Source organism: Nycticebus coucang, chromosome 3 (assembly GCF_027406575.1).
Source record: "Nycticebus coucang isolate mNycCou1 chromosome 3, mNycCou1.pri, whole genome shotgun sequence".
Classification (NCBI taxonomy): Eukaryota; Metazoa; Chordata; class Mammalia; order Primates; family Lorisidae; genus Nycticebus; species Nycticebus coucang.
The window spans coordinates 29169753-29194171 of NC_069782.1; the positions used below are offsets into that span (position 1 = coordinate 29169753).

The 24419-nt window shown below is 38.5% G+C and overlaps 2 protein-coding genes across 5 annotated transcripts in view; one reads left to right on the top strand and one right to left on the bottom strand.

Annotated features, from left to right (window-relative positions):
* The window catches only part of EEA1 (early endosome antigen 1), a 178492-nt gene extending 174514 nt beyond the window's left edge, over positions 1 to 3978 (top strand). For all 4 annotated transcript variants that reach the window (XM_053584482.1, XM_053584480.1, XM_053584484.1 and 1 more), the window contains one exon: positions 356 to 3978. In XM_053584482.1, coding sequence (XP_053440457.1) covers positions 356 to 478 — 123 coding nt within the window. In that variant the 3' untranslated portion in view covers positions 479 to 3978. The remainder of the gene's footprint in view (positions 1 to 355) is intronic.
* Positions 3979 to 5714: 1736 nt separating this feature from the next.
* PLEKHG7 (pleckstrin homology and RhoGEF domain containing G7) overlaps positions 5715 to 24419 on the bottom strand; it is a 72777-nt gene continuing 54072 nt past the window's right edge. Inside the window, exons 16-20 of the mRNA XM_053583355.1 lie at positions 24208 to 24301; positions 18803 to 18882; positions 11879 to 12032; positions 7604 to 7701; positions 5715 to 6624 (exon numbers count right to left, since the gene is read on the bottom strand). Coding sequence (XP_053439330.1) covers positions 6517 to 6624; positions 7604 to 7701; positions 11879 to 12032; positions 18803 to 18882; positions 24208 to 24301 — 534 coding nt within the window. The 3' untranslated portion in view covers positions 5715 to 6516. The remainder of the gene's footprint in view (positions 6625 to 7603; positions 7702 to 11878; positions 12033 to 18802; positions 18883 to 24207; positions 24302 to 24419) is intronic.

The window sequence follows — 24419 nt, forward strand, 5'->3', positions numbered from 1 at the left end:
TTATATTCCTATTTGAAGACAGGATGCCTGAAACATTTGATGAATAAGAGTAGGTTTTCATTTAATAGGTAGGAGTACTTTCCTAGCACTTTTTAAATGCCTCCTAAGGTTCTTTTGAGAATTCAGTGATAAATTCCGTATAAAATGTTTAGCATAGTGTTTGATAAATAGGAAACTTTCCATTTAATTTAACAAAGGGATTAAATTAACATACTGAAATAGTCTGTCATTAAGTAATACGCTAGACACTCAAAACTAATATACCTTCTAAGTGTAGTTTGTGCTATTCATATAGTTTCTTGTGCTTCTGGTGTAGTTTTTATGCTTGACATTGTTTAATTTTTGTCATTTACAGCATCACTGCCGACAGTGTGGAAATATCTTTTGTGCTGAGTGTTCAGCCAAAAATGCCTTAACTCCTTCTTCCAAGAAGCCTGTTCGTGTCTGTGATGCATGTTTCAATGACTTGCAAGGGTGATGGGCTACACAACTTCAGAGTAATATTACACTAACGTTAGATTTTTAATAAATGTACTTAATAGAGGTCTTGGACTACTATTTGATTTGGCCACTGGTTACGATACTAGACCAAATTAGAATTCGTATATTTTGGAATGTTATCAAGTAAAACTCTTCTATTTTTGTGAGACTTGGGCTCTTCTTTCATTACTTTCTTCCATTTGACCTCTTGAACAGCTTTCATGCCAAGTTTAGAATTAGCCAATGAAATGTAAATAAACTTTGGACAGAAAATAGCAATGTATTTTTTTAAATATAATTTCATTGTTCACAAATGAAGACTACAGTTCCATAGCTTACTTCTTCTAAATTTAATGTACACAGCGGACATGGATGATGTTATCACTTGCTGCTGTTTTTGTTGCACAATAACATATTATATATTCTCTTTGTGAAGTCATGCACATAACACTTTCTGACTACCCTTTTCTCTTCAATATAAGTCCATAACTCAGTTTCCTCGTTACATTATAAATTTACTATTTGGGTGTTTTAACTACAGTTTACCTTAAAATGTAAAATGTAACCATGGATTCAAAATTTGGTTTTTGTTTTAACAATACTGATTAAATTCTCTTGGGTAGATTTTATGAAAACCTCTGTAAAATCATTTGCTTAATTTATGGTTATCCCGGAGTTATTATTTTAAAGATTAGGGTTAATTTTTCTTTTTGTGTTTGTCTCCTTTTTAAACTCTCACGTACTATCCATTAAGAATCTTCCGAAGCTTCCCACCCTCACCTTAGTTGTAGGATGAATTGTAGAACTTGTATAATGTTCCTATTCTTGGTTTCTTGGAAGTGAGAGTTCTTCTGAGATGAGCTTTTATATCATACCCTTACTTTTTTCTCACTAGCATCTTCAGAAAGCTGAACTTGTTTTCTAATGGATCTGCTTTTTGCCTTTATTTGGTTTGACCTTTGCAAGTATAGCTCAACTTCACTGTTAGACTGTGTTATAATTTTTCATCATTAAGCTAGTAACTAAAATTGCTATAGTCTTACCTGTGAAAATAAAATACAAAAGGATACGAAGACATTAAATATTCTATTTTATATTTATTTCTTAGCATAGGGAAGAATTTTAAAAAGTGGTAAAACTGACTTAAGTTTAAAATGGGATGAATTTTTAAAAGTTGTAAAACTGACTTAAATTTAAAATGGTTCTGAATTTGGGGTTCCATATCAACTAGGAAATCTTTTAACTTTGCAAAAATAATTCTGTAAAATTACCTTTAAATAACAGCTGGAGAATAGAGTATATCTAAAACCAAACATATTTAGGGTTCCCAAAGTTATACAATAGCTAAGCACCGTAAGGATAATTAAGGATTAGCCTATTTGTATGCAAAACAATGGATTTGAACTTTAATTTAGCATACATAGTCTTATTAACTTGGAAAATTGGAAAACATCTGAAGAAAACATCTGAAAAGAAAAATCACTAATATTGGTTCATTACTCTTTGTAGAGAAGAAATGTAAAGTTATACATTTGTTCGTTTAATAACAGTAGCAGAGAAAAATGAGTTAATATTTCACTTATAATCAATAGCTTATTATATACATTTTCTTTCAAGTATCATGTTGAAATGGAATTATTTTGTTTATGCTATATCTACATCATATATAAACTAAAAAGAATGCTACATATTCATTTGATTATTTTTTTAAAAAAATTTTAAGTAAACCCTGATGTCAATAGCTATTAAGAGAACTGATTAAGTCTCAGGACTAGATTCAACATACATCCTTGAGCTTATATAATAAAGAAATATAATATCTCTTTATTAAAAATAATGTTGGATAACATAAACTGAGCTATTTATGCATTTTTTATATGCTTACAAATCCAAATAAAGTTAATCCTCTACTTTTCCATATAAATAATAAATTGTGCTGGAAATACAAATATATTCACGACACCACTTTTTTTTTTTAAGATAATGTCATGAGAATTCTGGATTTGAATATTTGTTCCTTTCATCTCCTAGTTGGATGCACTGCAGGCCTTCTCTGTGCCCCTCCTTCCTCTGACAACAAAGACAGCCATATGTATTTGAGTGATTTTGTTTTTATCTAACTCATTTCATAAGTCCCAAATAATTTACCTACTATAGTCTACTATACTGAGAACATAAATGAAACCTCACATTTTTGCTATCAACTTTTACCAATTTAATGTATTTTTGGAAACACAAGTAAAGTGTTTTTTGTTTCCTTTTAATTAAAAAGTCCTCTTCTGAGTCTTTGTTGGATGTACATTTAAGTGTTTGCTGGTACTGTTATAATATCTCGTCAGTGAGCTAGAGCTGCCATGCACAGAGCCCCAACTCTTGACTTTAATGCAAAGCATATTGACATCAGGTGTTGGTGAATTCCAAACCCTAGCACGGAAGTGTGAGTTAAAATCAAGTTTTGCTGGTTTGGTGTACAATACATTGTGTCCATAGAATTTTTTGAAATAGAAGATAAAGCTGCTGGTATAGGATTTGTTCATTTTAAAGAAAAAAAAAAGAGGGAAACAAACACAAAAACCTCAATGCAGTATAAAAATAACATTTTGTTGAACTACCTCTTGATGTGGGATTAGCTAGTTGAATATTTTCCTCGTGGTAATGTTAAATAGTAACTGCCAAATTTGTTATTTTCCCATCTCTCTTAAAAAGTCTTTATCATTATTTTATATAATTTTAAGAACTTTAAAGCCACTTTTTTTAATGCTGCATTTGCATAAACATGTTTAGCTTCTATGTGGACAGCGAATTCTGATCATATATTTTGATATTCATGACCTATTTGACTATAACTATTTTCTTTTTAAAATGCACTTTGGCTATAAAACCGTGGGTGATCTGATCTGTAAGATTTAAATGTGCCATCAATTCAGTACTCGTAGACATGAGCTTGATGAATGGTGTTCTGTAATTATAATGTGCCACACATTACTGTCTTAATTGACCTTTGCCTGAATTTTAATGATCACTTTGTCATTGTTACAGATGTGAATATTGTGCATAAACTTACTAAATTTATGTAAATTGTATAAAATAGAATCAAAAGTTGCTAAGTTCTTTCGGTGTACAAGTAATGAATTTATTGTAACCTAATGCAGTTACGTACATGACATTGTCTCCTTCTTTGAACTGAATCTCATATCCATAGCTCGTGTAGATACTTTTGCATGAATATTTTCTCATTTAGTTTTCAGATTTATTATTTGTATTGTATTTACTACTTGTGATCATGTAGTTGTGCCTTATTTTGTGAGAGTTTAGCTCAGTAAATACTGTAATTTCTAAACTCAGTGATTGGAAGGTTATTAATTACAAATGTAACTGGTAAATTACATGACAGCGTTTAAATCTGTATAAAGAACAATGGAAGGATCCTTACTGAATTGTTGCTTTTGGTTTTTTTTAATATGTTAAAGATGATATTAAAAACAATTTCTTAGTAAATGTATTCTGTGCCTATAAATTGTTTTGCCTATTTAACAAAAAAGAGAACAAGGTATTAACCTTTTTGCATTAATTTATTTATAGTATATTAGGACTTCACACTTGGATATAGATAGTGGTTATGTTTCATTCCATTCAATATTGTCAAGAAGTTTTTACAAAAGTAAAAAGAAATGTAAAAAAAGTATAAGCCCTTCTATTATTTTGTGTCTAAGTTTAAAACCCAGGGGACCATTCAATGACACTTTTTGAAAGCCCAATGTACATTGTTTTGTGCTCTTATCTCCCCAGTCAGGGTTCTAGAATGTTTTCTTTTCCCATTTCATTCTCACGTGCTTCCCCCAAAAGTTTAATATGCATATCCTTAAGCACTTAATGTATGTATATTAGATATGTTATTTTGTGAGGGTTATAAAAGTCCAGTTGATGTATAGCTTGACTGTTTTACAGACTTTATGTTAATTTAATCAATCCTTTTCTCCCTTTATACTAAGCTAAAACATACAAGCAGACATACCAATCAAAACCAGAAAGGGAGAAAACTAGTCCTTTATACCTGTATGTACGTGATTTCTGGATTCCTGGGACTGACGGGATCTTGAGAGGTCACCTTGTCCCAGCCCATTGCTTACCTCCTGGGTTGGTTTTTATCTAAATACCTATGCAAGGTGATTGTTAATTTTTTTAAAACTTCTTTTTAGCCAAATATTTCTTTATATTAATCTTCTCTGGCATAAATCTATATTGTCTTCGCAACATAATTACTTTCACTCTTACCTGGATACCATCAGTAGGAACTCACTTGAAGTCTATTCTTTCCTTTTGTCCTCTTCACTTATTCTTAGCTATTTATAACAGTTATTGCTGTCTGGATTTTTCTTTTGTTTTTCTTTCTTTCTTTCTTTCTTTTTGCAGTTTTTGGCCAGGGCTGGGTTTGAACCCGCCACCTCTGGCATATGGGGCCAGCGCCCTACTCCTTTGAGCCACAGGCGCTGCCTGTGTTTTCTCTTTATTTCTAATAAATGTCTGACATTACTACAAAGAGACTATCACTCTCCTTGCTGAAATTGCTGGGCCCTTACATGAGAGTCTTTCTGCTGCACCTGCAGTGCTGCCATGTTGGGGGTGGGGGAAAACAAGCATCTTCCTCAAAGAATTACTGTGGCCCAGACCCCCACAAACGTCATTCTCTCCATCCCCTTCTTCAGCTTTAAGAAATTAGTTAAGGTCTCAGTTGTCTTGCAGCCAAACTTGAAAAATTTACTACTTCCACTTTGGAAATGGCAAAAGACACCTTGCCTGACACTGAATTTCATTTGATAGACTAATCTGACCCTAAAATCTAGTCCCTTAAATGCGACTAATAGTACATATAATTCAAATTGCCTTTCTTGATAAAAATTCTAATGAAGTTTTTAAGTTCTACCAACTAAAATTAAGTTACCGTACTATGCTGACATATACACAGACATAACAATCAAAACCAGAAAGTAGGGCGGCGCCTGTGGCTCAGTGAGTAGGGCGCCGGCCCCATATGCCGAGGGTGGCGGGTTCGGACCCAGCCCCAGCCAAACTGCAACCAAAAAATAGCCAGGCGCTGTGGCGGGCGCCTGTAGTCCCAGCTGCTCGGGAGGCTGAGGCAAGAGAATCGCGTAAGCCCAAGAGTTAGAGGTTGCTGTGAGCCGTGTGACGCCACAGCACTCTACCCGAGGGCGGTACAGTGAGACTCTGTCTCTACAAAAAAAAAAACAAAAAAAAAACCAGAAAGTATTTTTATGACAAACACCATCCTTCTATAAAAAACAAAGTTAAGAGAAAGATACCTTACTATTTATGAAAATTGCCCATGTGAAGGAGGGAACTGGTGAAAACAGAACAGATACTTTTTCTGTCTTGAAATAAAATAATGGAATTTAGTCTTCGCAATTTTCTACTTCCAGCTTAGAGTGTTGTAAAGTATACCTGAGATAAGTGAACTGTTGGAGAACAGGAATTTTAAAGCTGCTACTAAAATGGAGACCTTATTTATTGCATAACATATTAAAAGAGTAATCAAACTTTGTATCAAAAGAATTGTCTTTGTGTTTGAGGTAGGACTGGAAAGCGGTCAGACTGGTTTACGAGTCATGTAGGAAAACTGGCTTCAGTGTTTTATAGACACACGGTAAGGTGCTAGTGTTGATATTAGACACAGCCATGGATGTTTTCCTTCTGTTCCATGTATCTGATTATTCACCCTTTACAAATTATAATAGCACCATTCTCCCCTTGAACCTGTTACAAAGCTGACTGAATGAAGCATTAGAAGGTAGTCTGAATATCAGTATAAATCTGTCAAGAAATTCCTCAGAGTTCGAATTTGTTACAGTCATTATTCCTCCATACTAAGGATTTTCCTAGCTCAAATTCTCAAATCCTGGAACTCCTTTAAAATGCACATTTCCTTCTAGCTTATCTCTAGATAAGGGTTACAAAAGTTGTAATGAAGTAAGACCTTAAGCACTGATTTCTAAAAAGGTACGCCACTTATTTTAGGTCCTAAATTTCAGAGGATTCTGCAGGCAATGTGAATAAAGAGATTTTCTTGGTTTCCTGACTCTTCATGAAGCAAGAGATCGCTGTTGTTATTTGTACCATCCATGTTTTCTGTTGATAAAGGAAAAGGTATACATAACTATAAAAGATTAGAATGTTAAACTGACGAATTCTCACATGGTTAGATTAATGTTTTCTGCTATATTTATTGACTTGCTCTTTAAAACTGAAGACTAACGAAACATTTGCATATGGTTCCCATTTTCTTTCTTACATCTCATATAAATACCTCTAATTATATAGGAAAATGCAAATGGATTGAATGAGTATGGTATGCAAGTTGGGTAACAGTCATGAGTAATCAAGGAGCCATAATCGTCAATGATGACTAATTAGAAAAATGAGTGCTGAGAATATATATAGTTTGAAAGTTGAGTTTCTTGAACTGACATTTTGTATGAAAACAGAAGTTCTTCTTCTATGGTAGAATTTGAAAAACAGACCTGAGGGAAGTGACCCAGGAAATTGAATTTTTAAGAATAATGCAAAATTGCATTTATTGTCTGGCCATGTTGTTGCTATGATGAAAGCCTTCCAGGGGAAATATAAAAATAGAAACTTCAGAGATAAAGAAACCAGAGGGAGGCAGCTCCTCTTCAACTCCATAGCTGTAAAAACAATGGCATATTTTTATAGGCTGAGCTGGCTCGACTGGCTCTTTACTGCAGCAGGCCCTTACTTAAGCTGATAGCACATTATTTGCTCTTGGGAAATTGACGGGGGCACCTTAAGTTTTAATCATACAATACAATGCAATTCTCCCCCCATTTCCTATAGGAAGTGCAGAACTCAGAGGCAGCCCTTGAGCTTCTGCAGCAAGAAAGAGAGGTTGTGTCAACTCTGAGGGTGTGAGAAAAGCTTGTGAGCATGATGGGAACTAGAGGCCCTACCTCCCACCCCACCCTGACTCTGCCCTTCCCAGAGCAAATGAAGGAAAACTCCATTCACTGTTACTGAAGAGGCTTAGGATGAGATTTTTCCTTATGTAAACTCTGAAGAATCAAAGACTTAACAAAATTAAAATACATACTTTGATGTTTTCCGTCTGGGCTTGCAATAAGAATGCTGCTATACACTGTCGGTATCTGTTTTCATGTTGTATAAGAAAAGCATTTCTCAGCCCAAAGACTAGAAAAAGATATTACAAAGACAAAAAGCCAAATCATTTCATGTGAAATTTTAGTACAAGAACCTGAGGGGTTGATTTATGTTTTTAATGAGGGTGGGAGATTTATGTAGATTCCAAAAAGAAAATTGATTACAAGGCCAAGGCTTCACTACTACGTACAAATACAGCCCACTTTAATTCAAAAACCCTTTCTTCCTTAGCTAACGACTTCTGGAACTTGATGAAATGTAGCTATGGCTTAAGTGATGAGAAAGAAGCTCTTCCTCAGAGAACGAGCTAAGCATTAGGTGAATCTTGTGTGTATGAAAACACAATAAAAAATAATATGGAAAACAACGGCATTTTCTGTTTTGTCCTCTCCTTTTTAAAATGCTTATTTTTGTATTCTGAGAGAAGTTATGTCAAAACAAGGTTTATCAACAAATTAAGATGTGGCAAAAATACAAAACCACCTGACTGCTTCATGACAGGCCAAGAAAAGCCAAAATAAATAAATAAATAATAACAAAAAAAAAAACTTGACTCAAAGAAAAATGCAGTATTCAACTAAATTGTGTGAAATGTAAAACAAAACAAACACCAAATGGGATGTTGGCATGATTTCTGTGTCTAAAAGAAAGTCTGTTCTGTCATTTCCTATTGATCTCAAAGAAATGACAGGAGATATTGGGAAAGCAGGGTTTTTTTGTTTTTTTTAATATAGCAGGAGCTCTTAAAATGAAAATCTCTTCCTAAAATTATTACTGCAATGGAGGGAATAAAATTCTACAGTTTATCATTCTTTCTACAGTCAATTAATGTTTAGAAACAAATAAAGAAACAAAACAAACCCGGGCTGTCTCCTGCCCACACCTAATACTTAGCTGGTGCCCTTTACTCCTAATTAGTCACAAAGCTGATGCTTGCTCACCGCCCTGTTTGGTATTTGTTGAACTTTGCGAGTTTAACTCAGACTTTTTTGAGGTGGATTGGGCTTCATTTCAGAATCCAAGTCACTGTAAGAACCATTCCAGTATCACAGATTATACTCATAATACCCTAAACCTCGTCTTTCCTAAATTCTGCAGTAACAAAGTCTGTTCAGGTCAAGTCGTGCCTTTCTGTTCAGCTTCTCTGGGTGAGAGAACTTATACCCATTAAAATGACTTTCTGGGGGGTGGGGGATATGTGTCTGTGTTTGTTCTACTCCCTGATTCTTTTTTTTTTTTTTTTTTGTAGAGACAGAGTCTCACTGTACCGCCCTCGGTAGAGTGCCGTGGCGTCACACAGCTCACAGCAACCTCCAGCTCCTGGGCTTACGCGATTCTCTTGCCTCAGCCTCCCGAGCAGCGGGGACTACAGGCGCCCGCCACAACGCCCGGCTATTTTTTGTTGCAGTTTGGCCGGGGCTGGGTTTGAACCCGCCACCCTCGGCATATGGGGCCGGCGCCCTACTCACTGAGCCACAGGCGCCGCCCTACTCCCTGATTCTTATCCTTATTAATTCCCTGTAGCAGGCAAGGCTTTAAAGTTCAGGTGGTTGTTTTTGGCTGGTTTTTAGAACCCTCAAAAACCCTTATAATTCCTCAAAAATCAGTTCACTCAAGGCAGGCCTCATCCGTTTGGTTTATAATGTTGGTATAAAGGACTTTATAAGCAAAAGAACCTCATATGGGTAGGCCTGTAAAATACAAGAAAGAGATAGTATATAACAGGAATGACTCTTTTTTTGCTGACACTATTATATAATAATTGACACTGTTTTTAAAGCATTTTCTATACATTGGAGACCACACTGTTTTTTCTCCATTTTTTTCTATTTTTTTTTTTTTTTTTTTTGTCGTTTAAACCATACAGCAACCCTATAAAAATAGGTCAGCTAATTCCCACTTGAAAATGAAGAAACGACTTAAATTAATTTTTCCAAGGTCATACAGCTTGTAAATGACATAGCTGGGATTTTAAATTAGGTCCCTGGGACTGGAAACTCAATCTTTTTCTTTGGTCCCTATCGACTCTTTCCCAGTCTAGCACTATTCTCATGCACCATGTCTGAACAGTCAAGATAACAGACCAGAGAAAGGAGAAGACTTAAGAAAGGAGATGACAGTCACAAATCAGACATTTTTTTTTTTTTTAAAGTGGGGACATAGTTTTTTAAAAAGGTGTTGTTTTCATTTATAAAAAGAAGAAATGGGGGAAAACATGCATCATATTCCAAGATAATCCACTGATGTCAGATTTTCCATTAAATCTAGGTCTTAGAGCTGGCAGGGCGGGGACTAAACTGAGCCCTCAGCCAAGCTGAATCTTTTCTTCCTCACAGGGGAGCTCGGCAGGGGGTGGTTACAGCCTCTTACTCCACTTGTTCCATTCATCATGCCAGAATTTCTAACTGTAGCTTCTGGAGTGAGAGGTTAAATTCCAGTATAGGATGCCCTCCACTGTAATATTTTTTCCATGAAAAATGGAAGTGATTTCTGGCCCCCAAGTACTGAATCTGGTTTATCTATCTCCTTTGCCATCCTTGGAGCAAGAAGCGGATCGAAGTGCACCCACCAGGCAGAGGGTGCAACCCTGACGCGGTCCCCGTAGGTTGCTCCTGAACTGCTTGCTGGCTCATGCAGACTTTGGCCTAGATCAGTGATTTTCAACCAGGGTGCCTCGGCACACTGGTGTGTGTAAGAGGATCTTAGGTATCCCATGAAAATTTTTGAACATCATTAATTAAATTATTTTTGAAAGAAGTTCAAAGAACAGTAAGTATATTCTTTTTTTTTGCGGTTTTTGGCCAGGGTTGGGTTTGAACCCGCCACCTCCAGCATATGGGGCTGGCACCCTACTCCTTTGAGTCACAGGTGCCTCCCAGTATATTCTTTTTTTTCACTCTTTTTTTTTTTTGATCAACACAATTTAAGTGTGCCATTGAAGTTGAACTATGGGTTCAAGTTTGCTGTGAGATAAAAAAAAAATTTTTTTTGAAAAACACTGGCCTATGTAGACTGTGATTGGGCCCAATCAAATCAAGTACGAGCAGCCTGTAGGCCCTTCCTTCGTCAGTTTTCAGCAAATCTTACTGAACGCAGAAAGAATAAACAGAGGAGGCAGAAGGCTATGTCTCTGGATAGAGCTTTCCCTTCTGCACTTGGGGAGAGAGGTTGCAGCTAGCTATTCAAAGTTACCATTTGTGCAGCATTTAAATATATAACTTAGTTCTATAGCGTAACCATATAAATACTCCCCATTATTGTTTGATAGTCATTCGTTCATGCTTTAAGTTGCTCTAGTATGGATGGATTTGTTCTATGCTAGTCATTGAAGTCATTGGGCTCACTTGCTGGCGTGGCAATGGAGGGACATGGTGAGTGTCTCCTTTTTTCCTGCTCCTCCCACATCACAGGAGCACAGTCCCCACCTGTCTGGCCTCGGCTGGGCTAGGACCCTGCTCCTGAACCCTGTCACCTACCCAGCCCAGAATAGACCAAAATGTCCTTCAAGTTCCCTCAGAGGGACTTTCTTAACAAAGGATTTACTGATCTTCCATTATTCTGAGAGCACCCCATGGACAAGGGCTGTTTCTTATTCATCTTTGTATCCGCAGGGCCTGCTGAGTGCCTGGCTCCCAGGAAACAAATGGGAAATGCTTGAATAAAAGATTAGAAATGTGTATTTCTGATGCGTGTGTGTATACACAGCTTCTAGGTTGTATATATTGATAGACAATATTTATATATTTAATTTCTGGCATATTTCTTTCCAAAGCATAATAAAATACTTGCCTAGCCCATCATGATTACTGGTACTTTAACAATAGTAGTAGTACTAATAATATCACTATAATATTATAATTCTAACAACACCTATCATTTATTGACTGCATTAGATGTGTTTTTCCTTTAATTCTTACAAAAACCCATGGAGGTGAATATTATTATCCCTATCTTACTGAGAAGACCCTGAGGTTTAGAAAATTTAAATGCCTTGCTAAGGTCATCGGCTAGCCAGGGGCAGAGCTAGCTCATGCGAGCATTGGCCATGATAACTAATTCATAAAGTGAGTGACATATAACCACAAATGAACACGGTCTTATGTTTTATGAGGACTTTATTTGGATTCATGTCCTGCTACCAAAATAGGCCAATATAAAACTCTGTGATGGCCAACAGACAGGCTGAATAATGAAAATAAACACATACCTGATACGTGGAGTGGATCGATACTTTTGACCGCCAATCTATCAAGCGGAATAGGCTGATCGAGCACTGTACACGAACCGCCCTCTTTTATTACGGTTTGCAGCTCAGGAGTAAGAGAAGGACACAGTAAACCAGCGTCTGAGCCTCCAACTTTCTGAAAATTAATAAGGAAAATAATGCAATAAATAGGAAATAAATATTTGTGCATGTGCCTGCATTCTTACGCAAATACATTCTTAAAAACAATTGAAATCTAGGTTTCTGGGTCATGAAAAGTATTTCCCCGAAGCATAGGGATTTAAAGCAAAGCATTTCTGATTCTCTAAGTTTAATTACATGAATAAATAAATCACCATCACATCAGTGGGAAGGTCTTCATCCTCAGGGTCTTAATCTCTCTATAGTATTGAGTTAGATGAATGAGAAAGGAGGGTCTCTTTTTGGCTGACACTGTGGATGCTATCTATTAATAATACTAAACTCTAGATTCCATGCTCAGTATTTGCAAATAACTGAAATTACTTTGAATATATAAGATGCTGAAATTTTTTTTTGGTTTTTGGCCGGGGCTAGGTTTGAACCCGCCACCTCCGGCATATGGGACGGGCGCCCTACTCCTTGAGCCACAGGCGCCGCCCCAAGATGCTGAAATTTTTTAAAGGGGTGTAAAATATTGTGATTTGCATGATATGTATTGTACACAAAATAGCAAAGAAACATGTAAAGTGACAATAGTCCTTATTTGGGAATCAAGTTGTGAAGCAGGAAGCCAATCACCTCATCAACATGGGTTGCCTTAAATTCATGTGTTCTGATTTGTACCATTATTTAAGAGAAGGTCAGCTGCAGTAATACTGAGGTTTTTGAAAGGGGTAGAGATTTTCAGAACTTGGCTTTGGCTTGTTCAGACATGCTAGTCTGAATAACTTGAAGTAGGAGGCCGTACATTCCCAAACTGTGACACTTAATATTTTCCAACACTCCCTCCCTCCCCAGCCACCAATCAGCTACTCATAAATTGATTAATGGGTATCTACTTGATTGCTCAAAGGAACCTGCAGCTTTGACACCACAAGCAGCCTTCTGGAATCTTGAGTGTGGCTTTTTGATGGAATCCACATTTTACAGAACAAATCCTTTTAATAAATGAGGAAGAGATACTTCCAATCTTATTCTATGACACATGTGTCACCTTGATAGCAAACTCAACCACAAACACAACCAAAAAAGAAAACTACGGGCCAATATCAGTACATAACTGCAAAAATCCTCAAGATATATTAGCAGACAAAATTGAACACATTCAAAAGATCATTCATGATGGTCATGTGGGATTCATCCTAGGGATGAAAGGATGCTTCAACATATGCAAATCAATCAAGTATGAGACACTGTTTCAGCAGAACAAAGAACAAAAAACATATGATCATTTCAATTGATAATGAAAAAGCATTTGATAAAATTCAACATCCCTTAATGATAAAAACTCTCAAAAATGTGAGTATAGAAGGAACTTACCTCAACACAATAACAGCCACATGTATGGCTGAAACTAGACTCCTAACTCTCGTTGTATACCTGAAACTATGAAAATACTAAAAGAAACCATGGGGAAACACTTCAGTACATTGGTCTTGGCAAGGACTTCGTGGGTAATAGTCCCAAAGCACAAGCAACCAAAGCAAAATTGGACAACTGGGATCACATCAAGGAAGCAATGAACAAAGTGAAGAGGCATCTACAAAATGAGAGAAAATATTTGTAAACTACCCATCTGACAAGGGATTAGTAACTAGGATACATAGGGAGCTCCAACAACTCAATAGGGGAAAAATTAAAAAGTCTTATTAAAAAATGGGTAGAGGGGAGACAAGATGGCTGACTGAAGCCAGCTTTCCACAGAGGCTCCCTTCCAAAAGGAGAGTTAAAGGACAGAGATTTAGCAAGTAACCTGGTGGATTAGAGCTGCACCAAGAGAGAAGGTTGAAGAATGCACATCAACCCCGCTGAGGCGAGCTGCGACCCCAAGGATACAAACAAAAGGTACAAAATCCATTACCAACCATATGGGAATCCCCTCCCCCACGAGAACGGCTTGAAGTGCCCCACAAACAAAGAAGCAGAGTTCAAAGGTCCTCCCACTACACTCCATGGGAGAAACCCTCTAAAAACTGGACATACCTTCCCTACTAGGGTGCCATGGCATTCTCCTGCCAGGCATAAAACTGTATAAAACTGTATATATTCTCTACCTGCAATTCTGAGCTCCCAGCACTCCCCTCCACTCTCACTCTGAGGTCTAGAGGCCTGTCCCCCAGGAGTCCAGATTCTTGGGTGATTTTTCAAGGGGTGTGGACAGGGCCTGGACTACAGCTGGTCAGTGCTGATTCTGCAGCACAGGAGTGAGGAGAGGATGGTCGGCTGAGAGGGAACCACGCGGGAGCAGCGGTGCCCCAAGGCACAGAGCAGCAGCTGTTTTGACAATAATAGGGCTCACTCCGGATATTCCGAAGTTACACCCCCTGTCTCTCTGGGTAACCAGAGGAGGCCGGGCATCTTCTCAGGTGGCAACCACCAGGGAACAGATCTGGGACGGAAATGCAGGCCCCGTGAGTGAAGGGTTTGCCTTAGGCGGTACAGGCCTGGGTGGAGTGCAGGGACTAGAAAACACACGTGCAGAGCTGGGAGATTCCCAGGGCAGGGCTGATCCAGAGGACAGCTTTACTGAGCCTAAGACACACCTGGCCCTCAGGGGATCGTCAGCCTATAGACAAAGGAAGGCAGGAGGCTAGAACTGTCCGCTAACCATGCTGTGAATACAAACAAGTAGGAGCAAAGACAGGGCCTGAGGCACAGGTTCTGGGAACACAAAAAGCTTCTCTTCTGCAGGGGAATATAGCAGGGACAGAAACAAATTCCTGCAAAGTTGTTCTGTTTTGTCAGTAACATCAATCAGGGGCAGGGCTGGAACTGAGTGAACACTCCCCAGCCTCCATCAAGCGCCCAAGGTTGTTAGGCCCCACCTGATATGGAATCAGAAAAATAACCTCAAATAGCCAAGACATTACTCAGAAATAAAAACAAAGCAGGAGGAATCATGCTACCGGACCTCAGACTATACTGTAAATCGATAGTGATCAAAACAGCATGGTACTGGCACAAAAACAGAGAGGTAGATGCATGGAACAGAATAGAGAACCAAGAGATGAATCCAGCTACTTACCATTATTTGATCTTTGACAAGCCAATTAAAAACATTCAGTGGGGAAAAGATTCCCTATTTACCAAATGGTGCTGGGTGAACTGGCTGGCAACCTGTAGAAGACTGAAACTGGACCCACACCTTTCACCATTAACTATAGACTCTCACTGGATTAAAGATTTAAACTTAAGACATGAAACTATAAAAATACTAGAGGAGAGTGCAGGGAAAACCCTTGAAAAAAATCAGTCTGGGCGAATATTTTATGAGGAGGACTCCCCAGGCAATTGAAGCAGCTTCAAAAATACACTACTGGGACCTGATCAAACTAAAAAGCTTCTGCATAGCCAGGAACACAGTAAGTAAAGCAAGCAGACAGCCCTCAGAATCGGAGAAGATATTTGCAGGTTATGTCTCTGACAAAGGTTTAATAACCAGAATCCACAGAGAACCCAAACGTATAAGCAAGAAAAGAACAAGTGATCCCATCGCAGGCTGGGCAAGGGACTTGAAGAGAAACTTCTTGAAAGAAGACAGGCGCACGGCCTACAGACATATCAAAAAATGTTCATTACCCTTAATCATCAGAGAAATGCAAATCAAAACTACTTTGAGATATCATCTAACTCCAGTAAGATTAGCCCATATCACAAAATCCCAAGACCAGAGATGTTGACATGGATGAGGAGAAAAGGGAACACTTCTACACTGCTGGTGGGAATGCAAATTAATACATTCCTTTTGGAAAGATGTTTGGAAAACACTTAGAGATCTAAAAATAGATCTGCCATTCAATCCTATAATTCCTCTACTAGGTATATACCCAGAAGACCAAAAATCACATCATAACAAAGATATTTGTACCAGAATGTTTATTGCAGCCCAATTCATAATTGCTAAGTCATGGAAAAAGCCCAAGTACCCATCGATCCACAAATGGATTAATAAATTGTGGTATGTGTACACCATGGAATATTATGCAGCCTTAAAGAAAGATGGAGACTTTACCTCTTTCATGTGTACATGGATGGAGCTGGAACATATTCTTCTTAGTAAAGTATCTCAAGAATGGAAGAAAAAATATCCAATGTACTCATCTTTACTATGAAACTAATGTATGGCTTTCACATGAAAGCTATAACCCAGTTATAACCTAAGAATAGGGGGAAGGGGGAGAGGGAGGGGAGGCAGGGGGGGAGGATGGGCGGAGGGAGGATGGGCGGAGGGAAGGTGATTGGTGGGATTACACCTGTGGTGCATCTTCCAAGGGTACATGTGAAACTTAGTAAATGTAGAATATAAATGTCCTAACACAATAACTAAGAAATGCCAGGAAGGCTATGTTAACCAGTGTGATGAAAATGTGTCAATCAGTGTATAAAACCGGTGTATGGTGCCCCATGATCGCATTAATGTACACAGCTATGATTTAATAAAAAAAAAAAAAAAGAAAAGAAAATTCTCCAGGGGTCATACTAGACCTGTTGCTCAACTTCAAATAGATAACTTGGTAAGTGTTGTATTTTCTTTTCAATAACCATACATTCATATATAAAACTGATTAAACAAAAAAAAAAAAAATGGGTAAAGGACCTGAATAGACAATTCTCAAAGGAAGACATAGAAATGCCTAATAGGTCTACGAAAAAATGCTCAGCATCCTCAGCCATCAGAGAAATGCAGGTCAAGACCACAATGAAATATCCCCTCACTCCAATTAAAATGGCTTTTAGCAAAAAGACAGGCAATGACGAATGCTAGAGAGGATGTGGAGAAAGGGGAACCCTCGCACACCGTGAGTGGGAGTGTGAATTAGTGATATGGAGAACAGTTTCTGAAAAAACTAAAACCACTATATGACCCCGTGGTCCCACTGCTGGATGTCTATGCACAGGAAGGGAATTCAGTTTATTGAAAAGCTATCTAAGGAGACAATAACCAAAACACAGAAACAACCTACACAATGGGAAAGAATATTTGCATATTTTCAATCAGACAAAAGCTTGATAACTAGGATCTATAGAGAACTCAAATTAATCCACATGAAAAAAGCCAAAAATCCCATATATCAATGGGCAAGAGGCATGAATAGAACCTTCTCTAAAGATGACAGACGAATGGCTAACACATGAAAAAATGTTCATCATCTCTATATATTAGAGAAATGCGAATCAAAACAACCCTGAGATATCATCTAACCACAGTGAGAATGGCCCACATCACAAAATCTCAAAACTGCAGATGCTGGCGTGGATGTGGAGAGAAGGGAACACTTTTACACTGCTGGTGGGACTGCAAACAGGTACAACCTTTCTGGAAGGAAGTATGGAGAAACCTCAAAGCACTCAAGCTAGACCTTCCATTTGATCCTGCAATCCCATTACTGGGCATCTACCCAGAAGGAAAAAATCCTTTTATCATAAGGACACTTGTACTAGACTGTTTATTGCAGCTCAATTTACAATCGCCAAAATGTGGAAACAGCTTAAATGCCCACCAACCCAGGAATGGATTAACAAGCTGTGGTATATGTATACCATGGAATACTATTCAGCCATTAAAAAAAATGGAGACTTTACATCCTTTGTATTAACCTGGATGGAAGTAGAAGACATTATTCTTAGTAAAGCATCACAAGAATGGAGAAGGATGAATCCTATGTACTCAATTTTGATATGAGGACAATTAATGACAATCAAGGTTATGGGGGGGAGGAAAAGCAGAAAGAGGGACGGAGGGAGGTGGGTGGGGCCTTGGTGTGTGTCACACTTTATGGGGGCAAGACATGATTGCAAGACGGACTTTACCTAACAATTGCAATCAGTGTAACCTGGCTTATTGTACCCTCAATGAATCCCCAACAATAAAAAAAAAATTAAAAAAAAGAAAAGCTATCTGCTCTTTCATATTTTATTGTAGCACTAGTCACAATAGCCAAGATAGGGGATCAACCTATATGTTCATCAATGGATGAATGGATAAAAAAATTGTGGTACAAATATACAATGGAATATTACAGAGCTACAGAAAGAATGAAATCCTGCCGCATGCAGCAACCTGGATGGAACTGGAGAACATTATGTTAAGTGGAATAAGCCAAACACAGAAAGACAAATCTCGTGTGTTCTCACTCATACGTGGAAGCTAAATATTAAAACCAACTGGTCTCATGGAGACAGAGAATACAATAATGGTTACCAGAGACCGGGGGAAGGGTAGCAAGGGTCATGGAATATATGGGGGATGGTTAATGGGTGCAAAAATACAGATAGCTGGAATGAATAATATTTGATAGCACAACAAAGAGATTATAATCAACAATAAGTTCGAGTATACTTATATCTGGAAGAGTTGAATTAAAATGTTCTTAACACAAAGAAATGTTAAGCACCTGAAGTGATGGAAACCCCAATTGCCCTAATTTGAATAATTCACATGTGTCTTATAAAGATATACAACGATTATGTACCCATAATAATTAAAAATAAAAACATTTGAAGAAGTATACCTCCCTCGATGTCCTTGAGAAATATGCTTTTGTTTTCATTTTTGTTTCCTTAATTCAGAGCTATCTGACTAAAAAGACCAATATTTTATAACGCCTCCATCTTTGAAAGGGAGAGAGATCCCATCTGGTGTGTAAGAATACATGTTAACACAACATATTTAGAAGGATTTCTAAACTTGTTCAGGGACCTTATTTAAAAATGGCAACCCTTTACCTTTTTGTTGCGCTTAGTTTTGGTAACTAAGAGGAAATCATCAAAGAGAAACAGGTAGACGTCTAGGAATCTCGTACTTTCTGAGGAGAGAAAGAGAAGGTGAAATGGGGACTTGAAACAGTAGTAGGGTTTTTTCTTTAACTTAGTGAAATCCTTAATAAACCAAACGGTGGGTATTATGACACACCTGGGAGCTCCGATCACATAGGTCAGAAAACTGCCTGCATCAGTGTGGAATTGATTTCTTCCTAAAGCAGACTGGGTTAGAACCCAAGCTTCTGACTTTAAAGACAACTGTATTTTGATGCATCTAATGTGAATCTGAGGTAATTCAGGTGGTATTTGTAATGGCTTCAAACAAGCCGAGGGCACATCCATTAACTAATTGAACTTGGGGCATGTCTGCATCTTGATCCATCTCAGTGGTTATTGGCAAAGGCATTTTGTTGCTGATAATGAACTATGGAGTCGTGTCCCCGCAAATTTCATATGTTGGAGTCCAAGCTGTATTTCATATGTTGGAGTGCAGCTGTATTTGGAGTTAGAAGCAATTAAACTAAAATGAGGTCAAAAGGCTCAAGCCCTGATCCAGTAGCATTAGTGTGCTAATAACAGGAGATTCCAGGGATCTCCCTCTCTCTCTCACCCTAAAGAGATTCCCTGTGAGGAACTGACCTTGACCTGAGACTTTCCACACCCCAGACTGGGAGGAATGAGTTTCTGTTGTTTCAGCCCCTCATTTTCCGGTATTTTGTTGTGGCGGCCCATGCTGACAAAGACCATCATTAAAACTGCTTATTTCTCAAGTTTTACAACATGTTGGTGAATGTTTAAATATTCTCTTGTAGTTGTATATTTACAGACTTTTCTGATATTACTTTTGATAGTTACTGTAGGTGAATAGGCTTCTTTACTTTTCCTTAGGAAGGGAATAAAAGTAGAAGAGAAAATAATTTTAAAGTATCTCCTTCCTTACTTTACACTATTCCTTAGAAAAAAAGAAATGGTTAAATGTAAGGATTTCAGAGGATAAGGCAGTCTATTTAGAGAGGGATGACAGGCACTTAAAGTAAATGTAGGAAAACTCAGTAAACTTTTTTAGTTTGTTCTATTTCTACATTTATTTCTAGAAGTTCTTTCTCACATTCTCTTATCCTTGGAAGCCAGGTGGCAAAGGTTAAACTTAAGAGATAATATATTTAGGACTCATTTCATTCATTCATTCTTTCTTTTTTTTTGAGACAGAGTTTTACTTTGTCATGCTGGGTAGAGTACTGGGGCATCATAGCTCACAGCAACCTCTAACTCTTAGGTTCAAGAGATCCTCCCAAGTAGCTGGGATTATAGGCATGTTAAGTGCCTGAAGTGATGGAAACCCTAATTGCCTTAATTTGAATAATTCACATCTTGTCTGTTTTTAGTAGAGACCGGGTCTCGCCCTTGCTCAGGCTGATCTCAAACTCCTGAGCTCAAGGGACCCTCCTGCCTCAGCTTCCTAAAGTGCTAAGGTTATATGTGTAAGCCAGTGAGCCCAGCCTTGAATTCATTTCTATGTCCTTTTCTACTTTAAGTTTAGAGCCATGATTCTGTCTATATTTGCATAGAAGAGAAATCAGGCATTTTATTCCATCTGGATAGTCTTTGAATATCTTTTAAAAATTATAACCCATCACTATTAGAAACTTTACTTTTGTAAAGACTTCTGGTCTCTCAAAAATCATTCTCCCCTTCTTTTGTAGTGATGGAATTCCTGAGTTTTCGTGAGTACACACCCACCAAGAATACATACTACATCTTCCAGCAACTAAATTCTGACCAGAGGACTGTGAATAAAAGTACACAACTTGCCAGGCTCGAGCTTGTAAATAAACATCCTCTTGCTTTTGCATTGGAAAAAAAAAAAAGTACATAACTTGGCAAATTCTGAATCATATCTGTAAAGGGAAGGGCTGAGCTCTCCCATCCCTTTCTCTTTTTGTCACTGGGCAAAGTGCAGATATGTTGGTGAATCATCTTGGGCCACAGAGAAGAAAAGAATAATCTAGAGATGGCAAAAGACAGAAGACACCTTGGCTCCTTATCACTTCGTGGAGTGAAGCTGTCACATAGCTCAAGACTTAACATGTCAGAAATCTGTCTTTTCAATGTCTGAAAATATCTATCTCTGTTTCCAGTGCCTGAATTTATATGCCAGCTGATACATGTGCACAGGACTAGCAATGGAACAACACCAGACCTTTATCTTAGCTCAGAATGCCACAGCAAAAAACCATAGTGGCTTAGATAATAGGAATTTATATCTCAAAGTTCTGGGGGCTGGGATGTACCAGATCAATGTCGTCAGCTGATTGAGTTCCTGGTAAGGGTTCTCTTCCTGGTTTGCAGACAACCACCTTCTGGATATGTTCTTTCATGTTAAAGAGAGTGTGAGATCTAGAGACTCTCCTCTTGTTAGGACCCTATCCTATAAGATCAAGGCTCTAGTCTTATGACTTCATTTACCTTACTTCCTTACTCCAAATACAACCACACTGGAGTACAGAGCTTCAATACGTGAATGATGAATTCAGTCCATAGCAACCTTTAAGACCTGTCAAATTTATTTTCCACACTCTCTGATACTCATAAATGAATCAGCTTGATGACCATTATCAAAATGAAATAGCTTTGCTTTCTCCTAATTTCAAATGTTTTATTTTAACAAACAGGTAGCAAGCACCTTCTATGCCTTAGACATTAGTCTAGGAAATGATGATTATTTTGGCTGCTGTTTATTGAGGACCTAGGGTTCTTCCAAGCAAGATATGAAACAAGTTATGAAAACTTGTACCTTTTGAGAAAGAGAATAACTGTATAGGTATTTTTTTTTTTTAAGGCTGAAAGAAATACATAAGTGTTAGGATTCATCATCATTATTCTCTTTGTCATTGTCATTATCATTATCATCATCAACATTTACAGAAGAGATTAAAGAAATTTAAACAATTTTACCAAAGCCCACAATTGGTGTTAGCCACCTGGATTCTTGGTTCAATCTTTTTTTCCATTCAAATGATGTCCTATTTCTTCACTTGATCTTAGCCACAGGCTGAGAAGTGATATGTCCTATTTCTTCTAATACTATTACTGTACCCACATCAAATCTCTATGCCCAACTCAGTACAAATTTCACTGGCTTTGAACTCTATTTAATACCATATAGACTACATGATTTATATGGAATCTTCTTCTCTGATAGAACTTGGCCAATATAGCCTATGCCATTCAGAAAGTGATGTTATATAGTTCATCCCACAAAATGTGACCATACAAGAAACATTTTATTTCCTTTTTTTTTCTGGAGACAGACTCTAACTCTGTGGTCCTGGGTAGAATGCCATGGCGTTATAGCTCATAGCAACCTCAAACTATTTGGTTCAGGAGATCCTCTTGCCTCAGCCTCCCAAGTAGTTGGACTACAGTCACCCACCGCAATTCCAAGCTAGTTTTATTGTGTGTGTACAGACAGAGTCTTGCTTTTGCTCAGGCTGGTCTTGAACTTCTGATCTCGAGCAATCCAGCCGCCTCGGCTACCCAGAGTGCTAGGATTACAGGCGTGACCCACCATGCCTGGCCTACAAGAAACATTTTCTATGAAAGTTGAGTCTATTTGTGAAGGCTTCTTCTTATGTGAGTCTCCCGCCTGCACTTCCATGACAATCCTCCCAAGCATATGGGACAACTGAAGGCACGTCTGAGGTGGCTTTCTACCCGCCAGGAGATGTTCATTCAGCTTTTACATGGCGTCTTATCATACCCAAGCCTGAAGCCTAAAATTGACTCCCTGCCCCACTATCTCACCACCCACAGTGTGATCGAACTTTCAGACACATAGATGAGAAGGTTTGAAAGTAGCTTTGACTCATTTCTTCTTCATACACTTTATCAATCATAAAGTCCTCCAGGTTTGCCTTTGAAATACCTCTCACACTTATGGCCATTTCTAGCATTTTAGGAGAGGCCAGTGAATGTCACATAGCTGGGAGGTAGGTAGGTAGAGGGAAGGGTTGAATCAAAATCTCTGATGATTTCAGATGGAGACCAATTTTGGAGGGAAAAAATATAGGTTGGAACCCAGAGTTTCATTTTTCTTCATTATCTTGATTTGGTCTTGCCATATAGTTATTGTGAAATTGTCAATAACATTAAAGACAAATTAAATTATTCTCTTTTCAAATAAGAGTGGAGGGTGGCTGTACAACGGGTGAACAATAGCTGGGCAGCCACAGGCCCAGGGCCTTCTCCCCCCACCCTGTTCACTGCTGGGCTTCTGGTCTTTCCTCTGGTCTCACTACTTTGGACTTGTCTATGCCATTTTGCTGATTGCTTCCTGATAACTCTTTCTTCAGTGCTCCTTTAATCCTATCACTTCCCTGTCTGAGATCGCAACGACTCCTTAATCACCTGCAGTTTCCTACCTGGGTTCCCCTACTTGGCTCTTAAGGCACCTGAGGTGATGCTGGAAGCCTACACCAGCTTGAAGGGAAGGTAGTGAGTGCCCTGATGTTTACTGGCCAGGTGATATGGAACCTTGCCTAGCCTCAGATCTCTCACTTGCAATATGAAATCAAACATCACTACTCCGTAAAACTCACTGGAAAGAGACAGTGCACGAAAAAGCACTTGGACGTGAAACACTGGATGTTCCCTATTTGATAGTCGCTAGGTGAGTATTATGTCCTACCCTGACATTCAGCTCTACAGCTACAGTACAGCAGAGCCTCAGTCTGTGCAGAGTAAAGAATCACTCCCCATCAGCTCTCACACCACCACAGACAGGCAACCTCCCATCCCACAGGGCTTCACACTGGTCAGTGCCCAATCAAGGTTTTGGTTTTAGGCAGCAATGAGTAATGAATGACTACAAATCTTATTTCAGCCAGGCAGCCCTTTCTGCTCATCAGCATAACCTGTATAAGTTGACCACGCTAGGGACTGCAACGTGCTAGTCATCAAAAAGGACTAGGCCTACTGTACTGACCTGCACATTTGGTGCATGAAAATTAGGAGGTGGTCAGTGTAGGGAGGTGATCAGCCAAGGAGGTTCTGCTGTATGTATTGAGCACACACATTGTGCCAATTGGTCTTTCAACTGGTTGTCCATGTGTTGCCTCATTTAATGTTCAAGACAAAGAAGGGTAAACTGAGGCATAGGAGGTCACTGTCACTGGCCCAAGGTTACCCAGACTGAAAAAACCAAGCAGGGCCTGATCCAGGCAGCCAGCCTCAGGAGTTTGCTCTTCAATGGCCTTTGTTGGAAGCCTGGACTCTCAGCGGCTGCCCTTCCTCCAACCCATCAATTAATAGCAATTGAACAAATTACAGGCAGCAAAGATGTTGACTTTCTCAAGGAAGTGGTTATTTACCTGCAAGAGTTAATTTGCCTTCATAGAGAAGGTGTCGGTTGGTTGGTGACAAGATGTTTTCTGCCATGTGTTCTTTAAAAATGTGTTTCAAACCCTTGGAAGAAAAGGAGAAAATCAAAGAGACACCGTTAGTGACTGGGGGTGCATGGTCAAGGATCTGGGACAAGCAACCCCATGCAGAAAGGTCACAACATTTAGAAGTGCCGATGGAT